Below are 24942 nucleotides of genomic sequence, written 5' to 3'. Positions count from 1 at the left end.
TAGATCTAGGTTTCAGGTAATCATGATTATAATGATATATATATGTTTAGGTTGTCAGTCCTAGAGCTCGAATTCAAATGAGAAAGTATTCTAGCTTTTGCGTGCGAATAAATCCTATTGACTAAGTCTAATATCTCAGTTGTCGCTTCTGCGTGCGAATAAATCCTAGGCAAGCTTTAGCGAGCTGATCGAGGTTCACTAGTATTAACTAAATCAGATGTCACTTGTTTCTAGCAATCCTAGCTCAAGGGAATTAATTCAGGTAACAAACCATGCCGTCGCGTGCGCTTAATTATTCTAAGTTCAGAGTTGGAGTTAACTACTCTAGAACACAAGCATTACAAAAAATTCCTTGAAGGATATCTATCACCTTAGCGTATCTATAGTTTTGGTTAATCCTTCATAACCTTACTTTAAACCCTAAATCTAACAATGGTGATTACTCAGACATAGCAAAGGAGAACATAGCAAATATCTGAATAGAATGCATAAATAGAATAAGGTAGAAAAACTGGAATTCCAATACAAATCTCTGAAGGATTCTTGGATTTTCTCTCCAAACTAATAAAAATCCTAAATATGTTTGCTGTGAAAATCTGAAAGTATGAAAGCGTTTGTTGTCCAAAACAATGGAAGAGCACATAAATAATAGGTTAAAGTCGGTAGGGGTATTTCTGTAATTGATATGGAATTTGGGCTATAAATCGGCTGGGAACCAAGTCGGGCCTTACGCGCTTTGCTCTCGACCGACGACATGTTGTGATTTTCGATCGACGTTTGACTCTGAATGTCGAATTGGAGTGGTTCGATGGACAACTACGAGTTTCTTCAAACCTTATCTTCAAAATGCTCCAAAATCACCACATATCTCGAAAACATTCGTGGACCTGTAAATACTCTAAAAAGACTCCAAACATAATAAATAGGCTCTAAAACACTTATATATAATGGCTAAAAGCTGGTAAAATCCATGGTATACTATGGTACCATACACAAAGAGGAGGCGTAGTAAGATATGATTTGAGATCAGTTACGGCGGATTCGCATCTATCACTTCATTTGAAATCGTTTAGATTTTTGAGCGCCTCGAAAAAAGCGTGATATTAATCCGACAGGCTGAATATGAAGCTGGTACAGGGTGCCATTCTTCCTGTAAGCTTTTGTACTTCTTTTACGCTCATTGGTAAGAGAATTGTGGATAACAACCCTTATTTGCTCCAGGATAGCCCTCGATACCCCGATGAGTCACTATATATCCCAGTAATTTCATGGAACTAACGCCAAAAGAACACTTCGCAGGATTGAGCTTCATGATGTATTTCCTGAGGGTGGAGAAATCCTGCTGTAGATGTGATTTATGATCTTCAGCTTCCAGGGATTTGACATCTTCTACATACCTCCATGGTCTGGCCGAGCTACTCAGCTAATATCATGTTCACCAGCCTTTGATATGTAGAGCCAGCGGTCTTCAGTCCGAAGGGCATGATTTTATAATCTATACACGAGCATGGAAGAGTTACTGGCTAAGTATTTAATAGTAGGCTTTTAGTTATATACGAATATGTATACAACAAATAGAAAGGCTATTGCTTTGTCTCCTAAGGGTGAGCTCTTAATTTGTTCTCTCTCAGAGATGGTCGGGTTTGTGTTGACTCTCTTGTAGCTTCGCCGGTTTACTCTTGTAGCTAGGTCGAGGATTACGCAGGAGCCTCTTGTCTTTGGTGGTGTTATGCTTTTGTGACATCTGCTGAGTAGATGCTTCTGTGTCGAAGTCTTCTGCTCCCTTGGTTCAGTCTTCTAGTCTTATGTTCTGTTTAAAAGATAATGTTTCTGTAGCCAGGTGCTATGTTCTGTTGTTTAATCGGTTTGTTTAGCTTGTTTCTTATATGGGCTTAGTCTCAGGGGATATTTCTGTTTCCGCCTGTTTAGTGTCTGTACTTTCTTGTGTTCATCTTGGTTTGCTAACGAAATTTACAGAGGAAAAAAAAGTGGTGTCTCCTAATCCATTGAGGGTTCCAAAAAGAGGCAGCCAAATGTGTCGCATTCTATTATCAACTCACTCACTCTCTTTAGGTTCCTTTCAAAAAGTTTCACATAACGACAAAAATTCAATCCTGGTGCCTTATTTATTTACAAAATGTGTCTTCCAATTTCCAAGAGTCTTCTTACCAGTTACCACCCAGGTACAACGCATAACATTCTTTTCCCACATTAAAGATAAAGAAAGCATATCCATTTTATAAAGAATTCATATACAAACACACATTTCTTTTGTAAGCCTCCTTCTGTATAGTTAAAATTGTGGATAAAAATAACCATGAGAGGCATTTTCACTGGGAGGTTGTTGCCGGAAATTAGAGAATCCTGATGATGCTGCTGCAACTGAGAACAACTGTGGTGGTTGGGCGCCTGGTTGTTGCGGTCTCATGGTGCTAGTTTTGCCAGGTCTATGCCATCCCCAGTTACTCATCATCCCTCCTTCAGCTTCACTTATATTCTCCTGAAAAATCAAAACATAACATTAAAACCAACATCAAACATTGTTTCACTGTCTGGAATTGTGTTGTTTGACTTCAGATACTGTTCTCTTTACCTTAAAGTTAGCACGATGGTCCGATGAACCATAAGGAAGAGGTGTATTCACCGGCTTTCCCATGAACTCGGTATCTATCTGCAGTTTTAAACACTTGTAAGAAACAGTGTCCAAAATCATTTTGAAGGAATCTTCAGAGATTGGATATTGAGAAATTACCGTCCAGCTAACTCCGGGTGGAGTTTCATACGGATTAGAAGGGAAATGAGAGAATCTCCCATTTTGCTTTGCCGCATTCCCAGGAGAAAGAGAGATTCCCAAGTTGAGATCAAGTTTGTCATGACCACCTTCATAGAGATGAAGAAAACAATCAGAGCTGTTTTCTATAGATTGATGATGAAAATAGTCACAAGATTACATACTCTCAGAGTTTATCTCATTCTGGTATGTACTAAGCTCGAAGTTTGTGACTGCTTCCCTACCATTAGAGCTTATCGCAGCCTTGTTGTATGCCCTGTTTTCAAGAAGAAAGTGTTCAGAAAGAGAGAAACTCATGTTGGATCTTGAAAACTAATGAAGTTCATCTTAGGGAGGTGTAATTCTTTTTCTGGTAAACAAATAAATCATGATCATTATAGGACATTGCAGCGTCTACTTCAATTCAACCATTTTAAAATCTCCAAGACTGAACAATCGTACCATTTGCTAAACATTTTTCTTTACTTCACCATTCCTAGTGTCTCATTTTAGAGAACAACACTGAAGACAACAAGGAGAAAAGTTGCTCACTTTTTGGCAAGAAGCTGCGCCATCCCAGCTTCCCATCCGCCACATTTGTGTAATGTAACCCCTCTATACTTTGAGCTTCCCCGAGAGAAGCCCGTGCTCTGGCGACGGAGTATGTGCACAAACTCTTCCTTACTCAGGTTCTGTACCTGTTTTTAGAGGATAATAACACACTCAAACAACATATTCCATAGAAGAAAGATATAAAACCAAAACTACATTCATATCAAAAAAACCTGTTCCATATCTTCCTCGTAATCACCAACAGTAAAGTTGATATCAGCATCAACTCCTCTGAATTTTATAGCTGCTCGATCATAAGCTCTGTGTTTATTTAAGAAAAAAAAAAAAACTTTCTTTATCTGATTCATGTACAAATCCTTCCTAATCCAGAAGTATAAAGCTGAGAAGAATAATCTAAAAAGTACCTAGCAGCGGCATGAGCAGTGTCAAAACCACCTACAAGTGAGAAATCAAGAAGAGAGTTAAAGATGAAATCAACAAAACTTGTCGTTCTATCAACAATCGTTTAAATTATTAATGCTACCTAAATAAACTTGTTTCCCACAATCCCTGCAAAAAAAAAAAGAGAGAGTTTTTGACTTGATCAAAAAATTTCACAAAGATAAGTTACAAAAAAAAAAAAAAAGAAAAAAATCACAAAGAACGAATAAAAGTTGAAAAAAAAGAGTGATTGTGAGTTACCAAATATGTGATTCCCATCTACCAGTTCTTCTATAGAAGGTGACTCCTCTATACTGCGAGCTTCTTGACCTCGGTCCTCTCCGGCTCTTTCTCACCTGAGCCGGCGCCGGAGCAGGAGCCACCGATTTCGTGTCAAAAGAGAGATCCATCCAGCTTCTGGAGCTCGAACCTCGTAGATGCCCGCAGTCTCCAGCCACCGGGAAAAACTCCTTGGTAACGCCGGCGATAGAAGCGGTGCTTTCGTCTCCTCCTCCGACTTTTAATATATCGAAACTGTGAGTGAAGGCGCGAGTCGAGCAAGAGTCGTCGTCTGCATCTGCATTGATTACCGATGACGTCGACGTCCCTGACTCATCCACTCGGTTCCCGGAGCCGTCTGACGTCTGCCGATCTGCGTACTGAGTCGACTCGGGAGAGTCAGCGTCGAGGTTGAGATCCAGCATCTTTGCGACAAAATACTATAAAATCTAGTCAACACGATCACACAATACACGAAGAGAGAGAGAGAGAGATGATCGGAGATTTTCGAAGAACTAACGGTTTTGAGACGTTGATCAGTTTAAAAGTGACGGCGAAGAGTGAGAAAGAGAAGTTTCATTAACGGAAATAATGTTAACGCCGGCGAGAGACTGTTAAAAGTAGGGAGACGTGTGAGGGAACATTTCATATCCTTTCTTAGAGGAGACTGATCCAACATTTATACTAGTAAACTACTATATGATATTATTATCGGTAATGTTGTATAACGTTATTTTCTTGTTGGTCCTTTTTTGGCCGTGGTCTACCGGCTTACCAGGTTTCCCGTTGTTTTTTATTCACTTTTAGATTTTTTATTTCAATTACGCACTGCTGCTTTCTGGTCAATGCTTTTGGTTTACTAACCTCGGCAACGGCTCGACGGGTTAGGCATTTTTTACCTAATTAAGATTGTAATTCTCAAAGGAATTCCATTCAAATAGTCTAAATAAATATCATAATTAAAATTTGAAAATATTGTTAAAAAAATTATAACTTGGATGGTAAAATAATAATAATCTATTTTCAAAAAAACTGTATGTTTAAATTTGTTTATTTCATACGTAAATAAAATAAATATGCATAAGTTACCAAAACATATTTTTCTTCATCTATTACTTATTATTCATATATATTCTTTATATCTCCCATATGTTATTCAAATAATTTCAGGTTCTTAAAACTAGTTGAAAAATAAAATACTACCTGCAAAAAATATTAAACAATATATAATTTAATCTTGGAGAATTTTTATTTTACCATTTTATTGGTACCATTATTCATGTTTACTATCACTTAAGATACATTTTCAAAAATATATTCTTCATTAAGAGGCAAAAGACTCTTATAATCTATATATATAATAAATAATTATTTAAATAAATAAAAACTTTTTTATGTTTTCGAATTGTGTTTTTTCAAATTCGAACTTTTTTCTAAAAAACAAATTTTGAATTTTTTTCCGAATTTTTTTTTCAAATTATCTTTTTAAATTCGAAAATTCATTTTGAAACTATTTTTAAAAAAAATTAAGTATTTATTTATATATTTATTAGAACCCTAAACTCCACATTCTAAAAACCTACCACACCCCTCAACTTTAAACCTTAAGTCTAGATTAGTCAATCCTAGGGTTATAAATGTATTTTTTTCTCATAGGTAAAAGTGGTTAAACTTTTTTGAAACTTTCTTGCAGGATCTTGATATCCTCCAAATAGCTTGCAAAAGCGGACCATTCTTCTGGTTCTGAAACCATCTTCACCATTTGAGAACAATCCGTTACAAACATGACCTGAACCTGAAGTAAATTCTTCATACACTCCATTGTCCAAAATAGCGTTTCCACCTCTGAATGAAGCATGGATAGACTAGCCTAACATTTATTTCCCCCATCAAATCCTAAAAGCCTTCTAGCATACTATACTAACCTTGTCCTGAAATCAGCTCGTTATCTTTCCATGCACCATCTGTAAAACACCAACGCCCTGGAATAGATGGTAAGTTGAAAGCCTCCAGAGGTTGTGCTGTCCTTGGAGGTTGTGTTATCCTCTGTGTGTTCACCACATGTGATTCAACCCAAAGTGTTGATTATGTTTCTGCCAATTTAAGTGTTTCTCTAGGATCAATCTCGAGATTATTAAATACATTGTTATTCCTTTGTTTCCAAATATACCATAAGATTTATGCAAATTGATGATCATTCATTTTCAGGTGAACTCTTCAGAATATGTCATCCATATTTGTGAAGAGGGAACTAAAGGAAAAAATGGTTGGATTTGATGGGATATGTGAGAGTGTCCAAACCTAACGTGCTGGAGGATATTCAAAGAAAATATGGTTTATCGATTCCTCTGAAGCTCCACATCTGGTAAAACATATATCCCATTGTAGTCCTCTTGCTTGCAGATTTTTCTAAACAGCTATTCACCCTGACACCAATTGCCATAAAAAAATACTTCATCTTTGGTGGACACCGTACTTTCCAGCATAACGCTTTCAATATATCAATTGTAGATTCGAACACTACTGGTGGTTTTTCTTTATCTGGGTAAACTCCTTCTACTTACAATCCTGATTTAACCGTGTATTTCTCATTGTTTGTGAAATGTCATTCATCCCTATTCACTATATGAGTTTTACTCAATGGAATGCTTTCAATGATTTTTGCATCCTGAAGATCCACTAAAATCCAAATTGTCTCCGAGTTCCAAGTTCGCAAAGATGAATTAATGAGAGATTTAACTTAAAGGTTCATCCAGAAGTAAAAGTGGTTAAGATAAACATAAAAAATGATATTACGAATGTGATATTTTTGCCAATTTTCCTTTAATCTCTTGTAAACATGTGAGGTTCTGAAAATACTATATCTGCATTTTTACTAGAATAAATATTCAAACACTAAAACAGAAATAAATGTATATTCCAAAACACTTTAAATTCACAAACCAATATTTCTGGTAACAAATATTTAAATTTATTCTTACGTATATATTTTTTTTGTTCTGCATTAAATATTCAAATTTCGACCAAACGCAAAGTAATTTTAAGAATGTCTTCTTTTCTACGAGATTTTTAAAAGTTTATTCCTTACGCGAGTAGTGATTGTTTTAATTTTACTTATATGTCAGTACCACATTCACTCTCACAAAAAAAAACACGACATCGTTTGGTAAAAAATATGACATGACATTATCTTATTAAAACATGTAGAATGATAAATCTTTTGTGTTTTGGTAAGATTCCTAAAATGAGATAATAAAAGTAGATACATACCATATATATAAATCATCTACAATTCAAATTTTAAAATAATATAATTACAAAAAGATTTAAGAAAATGTCCACATCAACTAATTATAAAAAGTTAGCCAACTTTGTATAAATATCAATATTTTTTTAAACTAAATGTAGGTATACCTAAACAAATACAAAACTAAGATAATCTTATAAAATTCAAAATTTTATGGAGAATTAAAAATTCAAAAACATTCTTCGATACACAATCATCACAATGAAACGATTAATCAAATTTTCAATTGTTGAATTTATTTGAATTTAAACTAAAACAAAAAAAACAAATTATTATTAACCAGTAGATCAAAATTTTAACTATTAATAACTTCAGTTTTTGTCTTATATAATATTATTTTGTGCATTGCATAAGAAAACACCTAGTCAAAATTAAAATATTAAGCATACAAATCATAATGACCAAGTATGCCAAAGTCTAATAATGTTTACACATTTCAAAATCAAACCCTATAAATATTTATTTTCTTGTCTCTGTTATAACAAAACATCCGTGCCTATGTAACCAGAACTTCCAACATATATTAAGACCAAAAAAATAATGGTGAATAAGTTTTTACTTGGTGGTCGTAGTTCTTCTTTAGTTGTGTAGTTTATGTTGTTTATTTATTACCTATTTGTTTTTGAATCATTTTTAGTTTTTTTCTGAACGTCTGAGCCAACAATTATATCATAAAATGCATGTATGACTGCGCCACTCCGAACCGTCGTTTGAGATCTATGTTCGATGGTATGCATTTCACCATGATCTCCTGATGTAAAAACATTAATGAACTATTGGTCAAACCACTGGACTAACGGGAATTCTACTGTGATGTTTTTAATATAGTTAATGGCTTCATAAACTCTTACGAGCGCGCAACCAGTCCTCTGATTTTTTAGCTAAGACTGCAATAACTTTTCGTAGGGAGTTACTTTTTATTGGTTGTTCTATTCCGATCTGGTTATCCAGACCACCTCAAGTGGTCAAGTTTGAGTAATAGAATCACCGTTTGACGTAAAAAAAGAAAAAAAAAAAAACTCTTACGACAACCAATATTGAAAATCTAAATTTTTATCAGTCAATAAAGCGAAGCTTAACTATAGCAAACTATTAATTAAACTTGCTTGTTACGTCATTAACTCTTTCTATAGCAAATAGATTTAAATTACAGTCAGGAAATCTACTCTCTTTCTAATAAAATCAGATTAGATATATCTTCTAAAGAAACCATTGATGTTATGCCAGAAAATATCTGACAATCTGACCCATCTAGATCGTGAACTGAGTACTACCGCACATGTTAATAGTATAAATATAAACACGTGAGATTGTGAAGATCTGTCTTGTTGGACGGCATCGTCCTTTTTCACAATGGTCAATAAGGTGGTCAGTGATCTAACGGCTGGGGTTGCCCAAAGTCTTATATACTATTCTCTTAACGCTAATCTAAAGAAGATTAAGAACTTGTGATATCCAATTTCTATCCCCCTACATGTGATTCACGACCATGAGTAACATGTGACTGTCTCGTCTTTCTTACTTTCTTCCTTTCTTTCTCGTACCTCTCTTACTTTTATGTCAAAAGATTATATACTGTATATACTTTACTTCATTGAAGCTTTCTTAAAATCATATTTTGCCGATAGTAACTTTTTTTTCTATTGTTGTAAGAGTTCCATACTTCATATTTTGTATTAAAACAAATATACTGACTTCAATATTCATCTCTAGGGCCCTCTCTAACCACTACACTATTTTAGTGTTAAAACTACATCATTTTAATATAGTTTTAGCACCAAATTTATTTTCATCTCCAACCACAACACCAAATATCACACAAAAAAAAATATTCTCTATTATTATATTATTATATAAAAGATTCTCTTAACTATTTAATATTTTAATACTCATTATTCTTATAACATACAAGTAACTATTTTTAATAAGAACTAGATTAACAATTTTAAAACAATAATTATAATTATTGAATAATACTTTAGAAATACATATGAAATTAAAATAACTAAAAACATACAAACGAAAATACATATAAAATTAAAATAACTAAAAACATACAAACGAAAATACATATAAAATTAAAATAACTAAAAACATACAAACGAAAATACATATAAAATTAAAATAACTAAAAACATACAAACGAAAATACATATAAAATTAAAATAACTAAAAACATACAAACGAAAATACATATGAAATTAAAATAACTAAAAACATACAAACGAAAATACATATAAAATTAAAATAACTAAAAACATACAAACAAAAATACATTGCATAAAAAAAATACAAAGACAGAAGGTCGAGCTAGCAAAAATGAAGGAAGAGAAAAAAATATTATTCTCAAATTTGAATTCTATACCTGATCATGTGTCTCGTGTTTACATCGAAAGTAAAAAAAAAAAATTTAAGAAAACGAGCTCAAGCAAGTCAATCTGATGAACAAGGAGAAGGTGACCAATACCAATATCATGGATCTCAATATCGAACATCACAATATCAAGGAGATCAAACTGGAGGAGAACCATCTCAAAGAGAACAAGTTCAAGGTGAAAATCAAATGTCACCAAATGATCAAGAAGATTATACCCTGTATTATAACTATCTTGATGGAGCTGATAATAATTTTCCGGGCTATTAGACTATTGTGTTAGCTTATCTGATGTTTTCTATTTTTCTTTGTTTGCTAATTTATTTTCTTGTATGCACTTTTTATGTCTGTTTGGTGTTTATTTGAGTAATTTAATGTATTTTAAATAAATTTTATGTATTTTAAATCTATTTTATGTATTACACTAATTAATCATTTATACTAACTAAAATTTTAAAAATACATAAATATTTATGATAAGTAAATTTAATATAATAATTACATAACAGTGAGTTTTATTTGTAATTTGGTGAAAATAAACATAATCAATTAAACTAATTAAACAATAAAGGAAATTCAAAAAAAAAAAAATTATACCGTCGCTACAGTGTCACACTAAATATTGTGTAACACTGTTGCATAAAACACCATAACACTAATGCCGTTGAGTTTGCCGTCACGTTGGAGAAGAGAAGTCAAATTTTTACACTATAATAGCGTTTTCACGTCTCCCTTGGAGATGTCCTGAGAAAAATTATTTAGATATTAGATGTGTCAAGGGTTTGTTAGCCTTTTTATTTTTACACAAAGTTTGTTAGCCTTTGTTATCTCATAACTCTTGGTATACAAAAGAGTCTATGTAACATTTACCGCATATTCTTATAATAATTTAGGTAATACTTGCAAAATACTAATCTTACAAAATTATAAAAAAGTTTGGGATCCTCTTTCATCATTCTTATAACTAATTAATAGTATTATGTAGGCCTGGGACGGATCGGATATCCGGGCAATTTTAAGGTATCCGGATCCGGATCCTTATCCGGCGGATCCATAATTTTACTATCCTTATCCGGAAATGAAAATATATTAAATAAAATTAATTTTTATATATAGATATTACTATTTTTGAAATATTTATTAATAAAACTTACGGATCCGGATATCCGGACTTAAAAATTAAGATATCCGGATCCGGATCCGGCTTTGACGGATCCAACATTTTACTATCCGGATCCGGATTCGGCCCCTCCGGATATCCGGATTTTCGGATCGGATTCGGATCGAATCTCGGATCGAATCCGGATCTCGGATAAAAGTCCCAGGCCTAGTATTATGATAGTTGTTCGATTCATGCGAGATAAAATATCAGCGACATCTTTTAAAAGCAAGCAGTGTAGACACCTTGCCGACAAGGAAATATGCAAGTGGGTAGATAAATGTTCTTTTAATTAAACATAATAAATTTGAAAAAAAAATAATATAGTGAACTTTTTTTGTTGGACGCGATGGCTGAAAAAAATATTTATGGGGATGTGATTGTTGAAGAGATATGTTTATGGGTTGTGACATGTGATTAGATGACTACGGAAACTACTAAACTTTTGAGCTTCTTTTTATTCACCGTAACACATGTTTCAAGTGGGAATGTTTTTTTTGAAGAAAATCAAGTGGGAATGTTACAACTTAAATTCTGAACTTCTTTCTGATATAGAAATTATGAACTTCTTTGAAGATTGTTTTATTTTAGGATTGTCTTTAGAACAAAGGATAAAGTGCAACATTTTAAAATGAATCTTAAAAATGCATCATTACGTTTTTGTAAAAACAAAATGAAAATTTGAAAAGTTTAAATAAGAAGCAAAGTTGAATTTGAGAAATAGAGGAAAATTAATTCAGAATAACGAGGCAGGTGGTCGGAATTTTTGACTAGTAACTAATGAATACATACCAATAAAATCTAACATATAGATTTCTTGTTATATGGGAAATGCCAAGATGCAGACACGCATTTTTGTCCATACATTTCCCCTAAAGATCCTCCCAAATTAGTTGGCTCCCATGATTTTGACGTTTCCCTATCATTATGTATCTCATTCACATCCCAACACTGTTTTGCCTTTTCCATATATATTAGTTTCCTTTTTGATTTTAAAAACTATTTTTGTATATTACAACGTTAGTATCTTTGTTTTTTCATGTATCAGTTTGAGTGGTACTACTACATTGTACTTTCCGTTTAAAAAAAAAATTATTATAAAGTTTGAATGATAGTTGTGTTTCTTATAAATGATAGAATCCAGTCTTTCAGTAGTTGTAAATATATTTAAAACACAATCCTAGAAAAATATAGTTGATTTCTTCCAATAACTGAATACTGTAATTGTGCCCCCATCTTTGCCATAATAAACATATGTCGGCATGAAAAAGGGTGAAGTTAGTTGATTAGAAAATTCAATTGAATTGGTCGACCAAAAAAAAAAAAGAAAAATTCAATTGATTGACAAAAAAAAAATTCAATTGAAAAAAAAGAAAAGAAAATGATTAGAAAAGAAGAAGAAATGCATTTTTTGTTGCTATCTTAGTCAAACAGCAAATACTTTTGTGCCCCTTACCCATGATGGTAAGTGCTAACCAAGTCTTCAACCTTAAAAGATACATAAACCTATAAAAACTTAAGATCTGGAAAACATAAACTATTCCAATTCTGGTTACTCCCAATAATGGACCTCTTTGTTACTTGCTAGGGCCGGTGCGTGAGGAAAATGACAAATTAAAAAGAAAGTCTTCAATATTTGCAGATAATGTAAAAAATCTTATACACCCAATGATACTATGCCAAGTGTGGATATGCCACATGATTCGATGGACGATATTTTTGGCTTTGCTTTCCAGTCTCACCATCGCTGATATAACATCCAAATACAAATTAAAAAAAAAAAATCTATGTGATTAGTAGCACAATGTAAATCATAAGAGGTTGAAATGGCTTCTTCCATTGCTAACTAGACAACCTGAAGCAATAACCGATTAAGAATAACAATTCAATTAGATCTTTATAGCATGTATGGTTAATTTACAGGTTGCTCTGTAACACGTTGGGAATGTACCTTGCAAGCTGAATCTGATTAGTTTTAGAGACTTCGCTAGGACTTCTTATTCACAGATGTTTCTAAATGAATGGACGGATGGACCGCCTGCTCATGTTAAAGAGAATGGTAAACTGCTTATGATGTTTGCATTTTCCAGAGACCGTGTTTCCCACAATAACTGTTAGATATCATCCACAATCACGACAATATTATAAAAAAAAATTGGGTCAAAGACTTTATTATAATTAAGATTCACAAAATTACTATAAAATATTTTCATTTAAGTTTTAAAATTTTCAGTTTTACTATATAAATGAATGTTCACTTCTTTAAATGATGTGATGTTGCATATTGAAAGAACCTTTCTAGGCTTCGTAGATCCGTTAGCTCCCATGATAAAAACAACCATCCGTCTGGAAGAAGCAATTCTTCAACTTGGGCTACATATGGTTTGTTTAAACATTTATGCATACATACAAACTCGTCTCGAACTATTTGTGGATCATGTGCAAATTTTATATATAATGGCCAAACACAAGTTCGTGGTAGAGTTTTTTCAAAAAAAAAAAAGTTCGTGGTAGTGTTATTCATCATTTAGAGGACTATTTCTCAGGACTAACATGTTGTCGCAACAAATAAATGAAAAGTGAATTCAAGCTAAGACGTAAACAAAGAATATTTTTGTGTTTCTTAAAAATGTATACGATCAAATAATGTACATAACGGGGCTTAACAAACCATATCCTAGAACATGAAAAAGAAACAACACCCAACTAACTAAATTAATTTCATAAAACTAGTTACCATGTTAATTGTTGGAACTTTTTGACATGTTGAAGAGGCTAACTTTTTCGACTTTTCTGGTGGCCTTTTTGGCGAAACCGGTTGTCGCTGTGGCAGGATTAATAGCTCATTGAAAAGCTTTTAACCAGCACTGCAATCTGATATATTCAAATGTCAAAATAAAGTTGAATTAAATGAGAAATGAAGTGATGAAATTGTAACTTGATGTGAACAAATCAGTGACAATTTTTCTTAAGTGTTTAACTCAACAAATGTCCCACCTTTGTTCAAAGGCTTAAAAGGAGATAGAGGATGGCTCATGTGCGTGCGCTGAGCCGTGATGTCGGCAGGGCCGAGTCTTGGTGGAGGGACTCCGACCAAATATCCTTTTTGGACCAAATTAGTTTGTGTTTTTTTATATAAAAATTTTCATTTTTTCTTACCACTATAGTTTTAACTAGTGAACTTGAGACAGATTTCTCATGACACCAATTCTCAAATGTCTCTTTCGAATGAATCTGTTGGGCTTCTTTTGTGCAAGAGTTATTCACAAAATACAATCAAAATTGCTCTATTTGTCAATTATCCGCATCTTTTGTCAAAACGAACAACTTTATTCTTTATCTGTTAAGTTTTTGCAATAAATTCTTTAAGTGGTTTAACATCTTCAAACCATATCGAATTTTATCTTGTCAAAGTGTAAACAATTAATAACATGCATAGTAACATGTATGTACATATTTATATATTTTATCTATATAGTTTTTATTTGTAATGCAACATACTTCAAAAATCTGATAAATTATCCAATCTCCAAAAGAATTGGAAATATTACTAATCTCGAGGATGGTTTGTACAAATTTAATATGGTTTGATTAAGTTGATTTATATATCAATTAAATCAGTTTTCTCGAAATTGATTTTAGTAATTAAATAGTTTTTTTTTGGTCTAAATGTTAAGAATAATTAAATAGTTTCTTAATTTGTTTATGAATGCATAATTTATTGACATTTTTAGGAGTATATATTTGTTTTGTTATAATATTTCCATCATCTCTATCAGATATTTACGTCCGAACAGTCATGTGTGACACAACATGATGCTAAATGTGACGGCAATGTAGTACACCCTCCACAATGGCAGATTCGTTAAACTGTTCATCGGGTGCAAAATCAAAATTAGCTGGTTCAACCACTTGTCATATAGTTCTAATTAGGCAAATGCAATAACTACTAACCAATACAAAATCAATATAATATATGATATTTTAAAATTAAGAAATCAGTAAATATCAACTATATTTCAAGAATCAACAATTAAAAAACATCTCGATACACAATTTCTTATTTATTAGATCTCAAGACTTGTATATATCGTAAGTTATATAAGTTTTGTATATAGTTAGGAAATTATTTGATATAGAAAATATCTATCTATCTACCTATCTATCTATTTATTCTATTAAAATATAATTACTATTTTATCTACAGTTAACAAATCATAATAAGACCATTTAATTAATTATTTAATATGACATTATTTACATTAATCAATCAAATATATAACATTTTTTATAAAATCTTAAACGACTATATGTCTATTCTGATGACAAAAAAACATTTTAACTATATTTGAATTTTATTTTTAATTATAAAAATATCTATTGAGAAAAAATCTAACAAAATTCTATTAAAAAATTTAAAGTATTTTTATTAAATAATTCATTAACTAATTTCGTAATTAGTAATTTAATATGATTATAAATTAATGTGAATTAAAATTTTTATTATAAAAACAAATTTATGCTATTTTATAAATTTTATAATTATAGTCTATGCTATATGAATTAAATAAGATGAACATATATTAAACTGGTAAATTAACCTATTTACTTTTTTAAATGCTTTCATTTAAATAAATTATCATTCACTGTTAAAATGGTTAAAATTTGTAAATTATATATTATTTTAAACATAAATTAAAATTAATTACATATGTTATATATCTACAACTATATATTATCATTTCCTTTATTTTTAAATTTACAACAATATATTATATAGAATGATTATACACAAAATATCATAGTATATAATAACCTTTAGTTCATATAATTTAAAAATATTCTATTAAAAACTTTGAAATCTTAATAATTCATTAAAGATATTAATGAAAAAATAATTTAAGTATAAATTTAATGTTTTTTTAATTATAAAAATATCTTTTGAGATAAATAGAAAAAAAAACTTACCAAAAATAAAAATATTTTTATAAAACAATTAATTAGTGTAGTAACAAAAAAAAAATGAAAAGTAATATAATCTTCCAAACTCAAAAATATATGTGTAATTTTTCAAATTTCTCTTGACCAATATAAATTTTGAAAATAAATATTTCAAATTAAAAATAATAGTATTCGGAATTCTACAAAAGATAAAATTATAGATGCTAAAGTTTTTTTTTTGAAATGCAACACGAAAAAGAAAATTATTTTGTAAAATCAAAGGTAATATAGTATTTAAAATATTAATTTAATAATAAAAATAAAAAAAAACATAATACCATAACATCAAAAAAATATTTATATCAATAAAAGTTATTAAAATAATACGATAGATGCTACTTTGTATACAATCTACTAAAATAGTATGGTTATATTATTTCAAGAGAAAGATATATTTACTTACAAAATACTCCAAAATACTAAAATGATAAATGTTAAAGTATATTTTTAAGCAAAACATGTAAATATAGATTGTTCTAAGCAAATTCTTCTATAATATAATTAAATAAAATTTTAAAATGTATTGTATACAAACTGTAGACATTTTATTTTTAAAAACATATTTTGATATCAGCCTACGAAAGATACACAGTATAGTTAACCCATCGAATTTCCTAACTAAAACTGTAACTGGTCAGAAATTTCAGAGCTCTTTTGTGAACTCTTAAATCTCCACTGAGGAGCATGAATAGCTTATGTGACTCCAAATTTACCCTCACAACCTCACAAACATATGAAACTAAGGGTGCGCAACAATGTTACAAAAGGGTGAGGTAAATAGTATACCAATACGGAGACTTACTTAGAAAAGGAAATAGTTACTTGGAGTAGAGAGGAACCGGGTTGAATACTCGGTTCAGGTGGAGTATATGTGAAGAGTGACAGGAGGAAGAATGAGTAAGTAAGAAGACACGGTTAAACAATTGTTCAGAATTGAGAGTAAAAAACTCGATTTAAATTCAAATCAGAGATATAAAAGTATGTGGGTTTACTTAAGAGGTGGAGCTAGATAGAAAGATCCTCCAACGATTTCCTTCAAGATAAAAGGTAAATGTGAGCCGTTAATAGAAGATCGGGAACATGCAAGCTCAGAGAGAAGTCATATTGAGGCATATGAAATGATCTTTAAGAGCATAGTCTACAAGAGTTTCAAATCAGAAATACGAAAAGACATGGATGAAAGGAAAGAAATCTTATTTGAGTATCAACTGACATACAACAAGCATGCTGGCATAAACACATACCTTGTCGGTAAGGAGAAGCATTCACCGGAACTGACATGAAAAGCCGATAGAAAAGATCAAGAGAAATTTCATGTTTACCACTTTCATGATACCAATTTTTCATCTTTACCACCACTAAAGGGACATTTTCAAAAACACATTATTCATTAAGTGGCAAAAGACTCTTTATACAATTGTTCTATATATATAAAATAAATCATTATTTAAATAAAAATAAATAAATAAATAAGACAAAAAATAAATAAAAATAATAATTTTTTTATGTTTTCGAATTATACTTTTTCAAATTCGAATTTTTTTTATAATTTTTTTCTGAATTTCTTTTCAAAATATTATTTTCAAAATTTCTTTTGAAAATCGAAAATTATGTTTGAAACTATTTTTCAAAATTTTTATATTTATTTATATATTTATTAGAATCCTAAATTTCACATTCCAAAAACCATACTTCATCCCTCAACTCTAAACCTTAAGTCTAGATTAGTTAACTCTAGGGGGGTATAAGTATCTTTTACCCTTCATTAAACGTGAGAGTAAAAATGGTTAGTGTAAACATGAAAAGTGGTACTTTGAATATGGTATTTGTGGCAATTTCCCAAGAATCAATTAGATCTCTCAAGTAAGGGTGAGCGAAGAAGGTCTATTTACAGAAGATCCTACTCTCGGTCAAAGCAGACGGAGAACAAGAGTAGATGTAGCTGGATAGATCGAAGAGCAGATATAGACGGTGAGACTTGTCAAAACTGTAAAATTGCAATGGAAACAGAGAGATGGAGCTTCACCACCAAAGATGATTCATGGTCTCACTAAAAAGACAAAGAGACAAAAACCACTTTTTAGTTATATATATTATAAAATCACCAGATAACGGGAATAAGGATCCGATTACAAGCCGACTCGAACAAAATTATCCAATTTAAAAGTTTTCTAAACTAGCTCCGTTTGACCCATCACCCCGGTACGTTCCGCTAGTCCGAATCCTAGATCATTGAGTACTGGTTGCCGTTTTCAGCCATCGACGAAAACTACAGGAAGGTGAGATTCACCTCGTTGCCTCGGATGCCGAGACTTCCCATGTCGCCTCTAGAGTAACTGGTTCCCGATGAACTTGTCTAAACTTATAGTCTTCACCTGCATTGAAAAGCAAGACAACTAATGGAGAGAGTGGATTAAGAAAACTAACCACTGTGCCGTGACCTGAGAGACCAAACTCGCCACCATCGCCAAGGTCGGGCTTGAAATCGACACCACACGCGAACTTAAAGAGCCTCTAACGACCTGCACAGAAAAACACCAGTCTAGCAACACTACCAAAAGAGATCAAGAGACCCACAATCGGCACCAGGATGTGCGCTTGACTCAGATGTGATACCGAACTACTGAGGAACAAGTACGAAAGTCACAATGACATTTGCCGCAATTGAGAATAAAATAAACGAAAGACTGTGACTCGAAGAAAAAACCATCCATCACAATGTCTCCTTCGAAACTTTTACTTCCTAACAATAACAACATGTATAACTTTCTTTCTAAGTATTTGCAAAAAAAAAAAAAACTTTCTTTCTAAGATCATACTAATATACATTACCATACCATCAACACAAGGGATGTCTTCTGTCCACTATGAGTTAGAAACAATGGCATAGGCCATGGAACAAGACATATTTCTACATCTTTAATTGTGGAGCAGAACCACATAGAGACTAGCCAACTTCTTGACAAAAGCTATTTGAATCGATCCTAAAACGGAGATTGTCCCTTTCTCTTTTCTTATGTTGATTATGTAAATAAAAAAATATCAAAAACCAAATTCTACAAGAAATGAAAGTGCTAAGTCAACTCATAAAACTACGGGTACGTAGCAAAACAGAAATGTTGACCCCACATAGTCAGATCTTAAAATTAGGGGTGGGAAAAAAAACCAAACCGAACCGAAACAAACTGATAATCCAACCGAAGTTAAACTGAATCAAACCAAACCATGTTCTTTACATAACCTAATTGGTTACTCAACCCGAATGGTTTGGGTTTTGTTTGGTTTTAAACCGAACCAAACCTATAAACCCAATATGTTTTTATCTATTAATAAATAATATATATTGTGAAATTATTTAGTTAGAACTCCATTTTCCTTTTTCTCTTAACTTCTATATTTTTGTAAGTTATAAAGAAAATAATAGTATTATATATACACTCTAATTCTAAGCATAATATGTAATACCTAAAAATTGTACTAAAAACAAAACTTAAAAACTATAAGCATCTAAAATCGTCGCAGTTTCTCTCATTTATCGTAGATTCTCCAATTTCAACTGTTTAAACGTAAGATTATCTAACATAAGTTCTTCTAGGATTAATAAAGACTAAAATATATGCAAATACTCTATTAGTTAAACAATTTTAGAATGCTTATAAATCTTCGTTACCAACATTTTTCATAACCAAACTAAACTAAATCCAAAAAAAAACCAAACCAAAGCTATTTTGGTTATAATTGGGTTAAGTTTTACAAAATCTAAATTAACCAAACCAAACCGAACTCAAACAGAACCCAAAATTAAATCGATATGCTCACCGCTACTTAAAGTACCTCCAAAGAAGCGTTTTTAATATCTAATAATTAAAAGTAAAGAAAAGAAACAGAAAGTAAAATAAAAAATGAGAATGAGTTCACACACTTGATGAACTTTCAGAACTCCAATAAAACTTTTATTCCACGTGTCAGCATTTCGCTATTTTAATTATCTAATATAAATATAAAATCAAATGTTTAATTAATGCTTATTAAAATAATAATTTCTTTTTGTGAGAACCTTCTTTTGAATATCTGACTGATAAGCCTGCTCTTACTAACTAAACCAAAGTCATAATATTAACTAGACAGACCTTATTAATAGTTACTATTAATAAATAATCCTTGCGGTATATTGTAACCTTTCGTGTGCCTCCCCGTAGACGACCAACACATCATTTATTTATAAAAGTTCAAAAACCAAAGTTTCTCTCTCCCTCACTTTTGCCCTTTCCTCTTTCTCTCTCTCTCTCCTTCCTTCCTTCCTTCCCGTAACCCTTCCCCTCCCTTCCTTCCTTCCCCCATAAGCAAAGATTACAATCTCTTCCACCTTCGTAGATTTAGCCATGGGATGCTTCGGCCGCACGGGGAAATCCAGCAAACGTTCCGAGACGAAGAATAAGAACAATGATTTCGCCAAACACAACAAACTCGAAATCGACGCTAACTGCGTCCGTAAGAGCGCAGATCGCGATTCACAAACGCATCCTAGCTCAGGTATCGATTTATAGATTCCAAAGCTATTTAGAGGATCTCCTCTATTTAGGCTACATTGCATCAAAAGCCGTTTTCGAATCGATTTAGCGTTACGTAATGTGCGCGTTTACTCGTCCTCTTGAGTCGTTTGTTAGAGAGATGATTAGGTTTTGTGTTCTTATTCATAGGAGAAAGATAATATATCTCGTTTTGTGAATTTTTTATGTGTTGTTTAAAAGCCGTTTTAGAATCTGTTTAGCTTTTACTTATCTTGATGAATCGTTTGTTAGAGATGTTTTGGTGTTGTTAATCATGGGAGACGGAGACGTGATCTTGTTTGTGAATTGTTGTTTAGAGGGCAGTCCATGTGGAGATGATGTGAACAAGGAGGTACCTTCTGAGGAGGATCAGTTTTCTTTGGACGCAAAGGATTCAAATGTGGAAGATGAAGTTTCAGGGAAGAAAGCAATGACTTTTGCCTTTGAAGAGCTCTCTGTTTCTACAGGCAACTTCAGGTCTGATTGTTTACTAGGTGAAGGAGGTTTTGGAAAAGTATACAAGGGTCTCATCGAGAGAATCAATCAGGTAATATATGCATACATGTATACGTTTCTTGATCCAATCGATTCAGTCTGTGAAATGGTTGTTTGGTACAGCAGGTTGTTGCAATCAAGCAACTTGATCGAAATGGTGCTCAAGGAATTAGAGAGTTCGTGGTGGAAGTGATGACACTAAGTCTCGCTGACCATCCCAATCTTGTAAAGCTTATAGGGTTTTGCGCACAAGGTGTTCAGAGGCTATTGGTCTACGAGTACATGCCTCTAGGATCTCTTGAAGATCATCTCCATGGTATTTTTTATTATACAGTTTCTCTTTTATCTTTCTCTCTGTACATATTAATCATTATCTTGGTATTGCTTCTCTTTTAAATGAATACGTATGACTTTTCTGACTTTTTTTTTTTGGTATTCTCTGTTTGGTCCTTAGATCTTCCTAATGGTAAAACCCCACTTTCTTGGAACAACCGGATGAAAATAGCGGCTGGTGCAGCGAGAGGTTTGGAGTATCTTCACGATACAATGAAGCCTCCTGTGATCTACCGTGATCTTAAATGTTCAAATATCTTGCTCGGTGAAGACTATCACCCGAAACTCTCTGACTTTGGGTTAGCTAAAGTCGGACCAAGCGGGGATGCAACACATGTTTCCACAAGGGTTATGGGAACATACGGATACTGTGCTCCTGAATACGCAATGACGGGTCAACTCACATTCAAATCAGATATCTTCAGTTTCGGAGTTGTCCTCTTGGAGCTTATCACTGGAATGAAAGCGATTTACAAAACAAAAGCGCGTAAAGACCAGACCCTAGTTGGATGGGTAATGATAAAATTTCTAACTTTTCTCCTTTTTTCAAGTTATCGTAATTCACACGTTATGACATGTTTTTACAGGCGCGTCCCTTGTTTAAAGATAGGAAGAACTTCAAGAATATGGTTGATCCATTGATGGAGGGAGATTATCCGGTGAGAGGATTATACCAAGCGCTTGCGATAGCTGCAATGTGTGTTCAAGATCAGCCTGGTATGAGACCGGTGATATCGGATGTAGTAATGGCTTTGGATCACTTAGCTTCTTGCAATTATGATGCTACTCACAGGGACAAGCAGACTAATGTGATTGAGACAACGGTCGATAATGAAGAGAAAAGAGTGACCGAATCTAAGGTTTGTATGGAGGAAGAAAAACAAGAGATCAAGATTTGTTCAGCACAAGCAAATTAATCAACAACGGTTCTTTGTTTGGAAAAAAGAAATAGTTATTTTTAAAAATTTGTAGAATGCTTCGTTTATAGGAGCAACAATTTTGTTTCGAGCGATATTGTGGTTTCGTGTAATTTCGATTCTGGTTTCAGGGAAATCATTGTGTGACTGGGTAGAAGTTAACCAAACCGGTGCAAACCCGAAGGCCATTGGCATTAGACATTTGCAGGTTAACTGTGACTCTAAACTAACAGTTTGTTCACATATTTACTTGATATTACGTGGAGTGAATGGCGACATCTACAGTATATTGTATAGTATGTATCTGAAAGATGATATCTCTTCATATACTTGTCGTGTATCTGTGATTTGCGAATATCTCAAATTGCCCTCCAATAAATTCTGTGCGGTTAACTTAGGGTATTGAGTGGCGTCGTGGGTGTTGAATTTACATTGAAAGAGTGTTGAATTCAAATCATGCAGTTACTGGTACACAAATTTTTTTTTTCTATAAGAGTATCCACTGAATGTTTTTAAAACCGGACCGGAAGCTGAACCGGAAATATTTTGGGTCACGGTTCAATATGGTTCGACCGGGTCAAACCTGGTTCAATAATATGGTTTAAATTTTTTTAGTATGTAAATATAAAAGTAATATTAGTGAACATGATGCATAGTTAAAATATAAATCAATTTTGAACATAAAATATTATAAATATAAATTAGTTTCTTGTTTATATAGATGGTTTATAGATTTTCGATAGTCTAGTGGTTTTTATTGGTTTAATAACTTTGAAATATAATCCGGCTATGTGGCCGGTTCATGGTCGAACCAATTACTAGACCAACCCGGCTATATAATCGGTTCACGGTCGAACCCGGTCCGGTTTTAAAAACACTGGAAAAATGTATTGATTTATGGATTTTGAGTCTCTCACCATAGTATCAAAATTTATTATAATTATTTCGATAATTTAATTCATTCAAATCTTATTAAACTAGTTAGTTACAGTGCATGTGTTGGAAAAAAAATTAAGTAGCTGAATTATTTGAAATGATCTTAGTAGGGTGTTGAATTTTTTGTGAAGCAACTACAACCTCAGGACGTTTCCTTTTGATGTGATGTTCCTATCACACACCAAGAACACACTCTAGAGTAGTTCAAAACAGAGAACACAAGTTCTAGAAACAAAGTAAAAAATAGAAAATTTGAAATGAGAAAGCAAGACACATAATAAATGTTAACCCAATTACACCTGTTAAACATGATATTAGTCTAGACCGGAATCTGTCTTCCAAAATCCATTAGATCAGAGGTTACAAGAGAGTATTCACACAACCCCAAAGCCCTTTACAACGCTTCTCTTGGTTTCGTTCTCTATCCTTTCCCAAGAACAAAATACAAGTTTATGCTGTGTACAGTGTTCTTCTTCTTAGCTCTTTATATCAGTTACACTCTATCTCCCCTTTTCAATGTCTGCGATCTCCTTAAAAGGTTTAGAGAAGACACAAGATAAATATAGTAATCACTTGTGTCTTAGAAACTCTAGCAATTAATGGACCTCAAACACTAAGGTCCAAAGAAAACAATTTTCCTAGAACAGTAAAGTGCAAGATGCAACTTCTCTGAATTGAGCATTTCAGTGCTCTAGAAAACTTCTCGTATTTCCCTGCATCACCAAAGTGCTGAAAACATGTTCCTGAAGTAAGCACTTCAGTGCAGTAGGTATATCACAGATTTAGATGCCATCATAAACATGCTTCATGTACAGGTTCAATCAATGAACTAAGTCTTTATCTTCTTGTCCATTAGCTGAAGTATGCTTTTGTGTTTATGGACTGCAAGCAAACAACTTCCTCCACGTCCAAACCTTCAGCAAACAACTTCCTCCACGTCCAAACCTTCTTTCTTTTATGATCTTCTTTAATAAAGCTCAACAATTCTCCACCTAGTAAAGAAAGATCAGAAATTACAGAGGTGAAACATACATGAGAGATAGAGATAGATACAAGTGACCTAGTTGTCTGGATTTCAGTCCCGGTTCCTGAGTTGAATTACTCAGTCTTGACCCTCAGCAAGTTCAAAATTGTTTGAAACTTACTGATTGGCAAGATCTTGGTGAAGATGTATGTTGTGTTACTCAATGTAGATATCATCAACACGTTCATATGACCATCTGCAATGACCTATCTGATCTTGTGGAACTTGATGTCCACATGCTTCGTTCTTTCATGATGAACATTGTTCTTTGACAAATCTATTGTGCTTTGAGAGTCACAAAACACTCCAACACCTTTCTGCTCATGCCCAAATCCTTTAGTATACCTTTGCGGCACAAAGCTTCCTTGACAACATCATTCAAAGTAGGTATGGGCGTTCGGATCCTCAGGTAGGGTTCGGGCCGGTTTTTTTCGGGACCGGGTCCTTCGGGTCCTAAAAATTTGGACCCAATAGGTACTTAGAAATTTTAGGTTCGGGTTCGGGTCGGTTCTTCTCGGGTCCGGATCAGTTCGGGTCTATAATTAAAAAACCAATAAAATATCCGTAATTTTTCGGGTCCAGTTCGGGTATTTAGGATCTGAAAAGGACATGACATATCCAACTCCATCAAATCTAGTCGATATTTATCATATATATCTAAAATTTTATAAAATAACTTTAATGAAACTATTAATAATTAAAATAAAACATTTTAAACTCTAAATTTTATATTTTAAAACTTTATACTACTTAAAAATGTTACAAAATAGTAACAAATGTTGTTAACAAAAGACATTTCAAACT

At 32.6% G+C, this 24942-nt stretch overlaps 2 protein-coding genes across 3 annotated transcripts; one reads left to right on the top strand and one right to left on the bottom strand.

Moving 5' to 3' along the window:
* Positions 1-2105: 2105 nt before the first annotated feature.
* LOC106329210 (ethylene-responsive transcription factor RAP2-7-like) lies at positions 2106-4708 on the bottom strand. Its single transcript, XM_013767819.1, has 9 exons — positions 4025-4708; positions 3867-3892; positions 3748-3778; positions 3556-3643; positions 3323-3468; positions 2956-3047; positions 2753-2880; positions 2594-2671; positions 2106-2500 (listed from the first exon to the last, which is right to left on the bottom strand). The coding sequence occupies exons 1-9, from the start codon at positions 4465-4467 to the stop codon at positions 2294-2296; spliced, it is 1239 nt and encodes a 412-aa protein (XP_013623273.1). The 5' UTR covers positions 4468-4708; the 3' UTR covers positions 2106-2293.
* A 15451-nt stretch (positions 4709-20159) lies between these two features.
* LOC106332841 (probable serine/threonine-protein kinase RLCKVII) lies at positions 20160-22361 on the top strand. Of its 2 annotated transcripts, none has more exons than XM_013771329.1 (5): positions 20160-20416; positions 20751-20980; positions 21055-21244; positions 21383-21774; positions 21849-22361. In XM_013771329.1, exons 1-5 carry the CDS (start codon positions 20266-20268, stop codon positions 22176-22178), a joined length of 1293 nt encoding a protein of 430 aa, XP_013626783.1. In that variant the 5' UTR covers positions 20160-20265; the 3' UTR covers positions 22179-22361. The 2 variants fall into 2 exon arrangements, with proteins under 2 accessions (XP_013626783.1, XP_013626782.1); XM_013771328.1 differs by having other exon boundaries at positions 21052-21244.
* The last annotated feature ends 2581 nt before the right edge of the window (positions 22362-24942 follow it).

The sequence above is a fragment of the Brassica oleracea genome, chromosome C3, assembly GCF_000695525.1.
Source record: "Brassica oleracea var. oleracea cultivar TO1000 chromosome C3, BOL, whole genome shotgun sequence".
NCBI classification, from domain to species: Eukaryota; Viridiplantae; Streptophyta; class Magnoliopsida; order Brassicales; family Brassicaceae; genus Brassica; species Brassica oleracea.
This window is presented reverse-complemented; position numbering and strand designations above follow the sequence as displayed.